This window comes from Papilio polytes, unplaced genomic scaffold (assembly GCF_000836215.1).
Source record: "Papilio polytes unplaced genomic scaffold, Ppol_1.0 DF822667.1, whole genome shotgun sequence".
Lineage (NCBI taxonomy): Eukaryota > Metazoa > Arthropoda > Insecta > Lepidoptera > Papilionidae > Papilio > Papilio polytes.
In genome coordinates, this window is record NW_013526537.1 from 1 (window position 1) to 913 (window position 913).

The window sequence follows — 913 nt, forward strand, 5'->3', positions numbered from 1 at the left end:
TATAATATTAGTATAGATTATTACACACTACAGACAGACAGTACAATTTTTATTAACATGAAAATTCCAAATTAAGTACACATTAATTCAAATAAAATCATACTCACTGGTAAGGGACATAATTTGTTGTTTACTTTAACTGAAACACTAGGTGGGAAATAATCTTCTTGTTCACAAGACGTCTCTAACAGGCAGAACCTCAATTGAGCCTAAAAATGATAACAAACACTAAGAAAAAAAGAAAATCAGTATGTTTTTTAAAGAAAACCACATCAGAGAGACGCATAGACGACTCTAAGTTTAAGCTTTAATAAAAAAAAATCAAATTACCTGTATAACATAATCAAGTTTGTTACTGGTGCCAACAATATCCTTTCCGGAGGCAATCTCAGTGGCCTGCTGCGGTGTGAGGTGGAACACGTAGGTGCCCTCCTGCAGCCGGCCGGTCTGCATCGGCATCATCGTGGACGGCTTCATTAATTCAGCCATCACATCATAGAATGGCAATCTGAAAAAAAATTACCTTTAGACAAAAAAAATTGGCAATAAATATTTCTTTGCAACAATTGGTTATCAGCTTTTTTTTACAGTGTAAGATGCCACATGAGAAAGGTCATTGGAGTCCGTCAAAATAGCTAAATGAAAACCCATAGACAATCACATTTGCAGATGAGTTATCTATCCTTAATCAACAAAAGAGTGCACAGTATAGGACACTTCCAATACATAAGCATATCTTCCTATGCCAAATCTAATTCACTTAAGTACCTTTTACATGAATATTAAGACTGATTAGGTCTCATACAGAATGTCTCACAGAGGTACTCCTACCTTTTGAACTTTACATCAGGGTAGACGGGGAAAGGCGGCAGGGGGGTAGTGGGCGAGGGCGCGGCCATGGGGGCCAACGCCG

General features: G+C 37.9%; 1 protein-coding gene across 1 annotated transcript; it reads right to left on the reverse strand.

Moving 5' to 3' along the window:
- Window positions 1-107: 107 nt before the first annotated feature.
- LOC106105838 (E3 SUMO-protein ligase PIAS3) lies at window positions 108-907 on the reverse strand (the record flags this gene model as incomplete). Its single annotated transcript, XM_013286295.1, has 3 exons — window positions 832-907; window positions 331-508; window positions 108-209 (listed from the first exon to the last, which is right to left on the reverse strand). Coding segments are annotated over exons 1-3 (348 nt in total), but the record flags the coding sequence as incomplete, so codon positions are not given.
- Window positions 908-913: the final 6 nt, after the last annotated feature.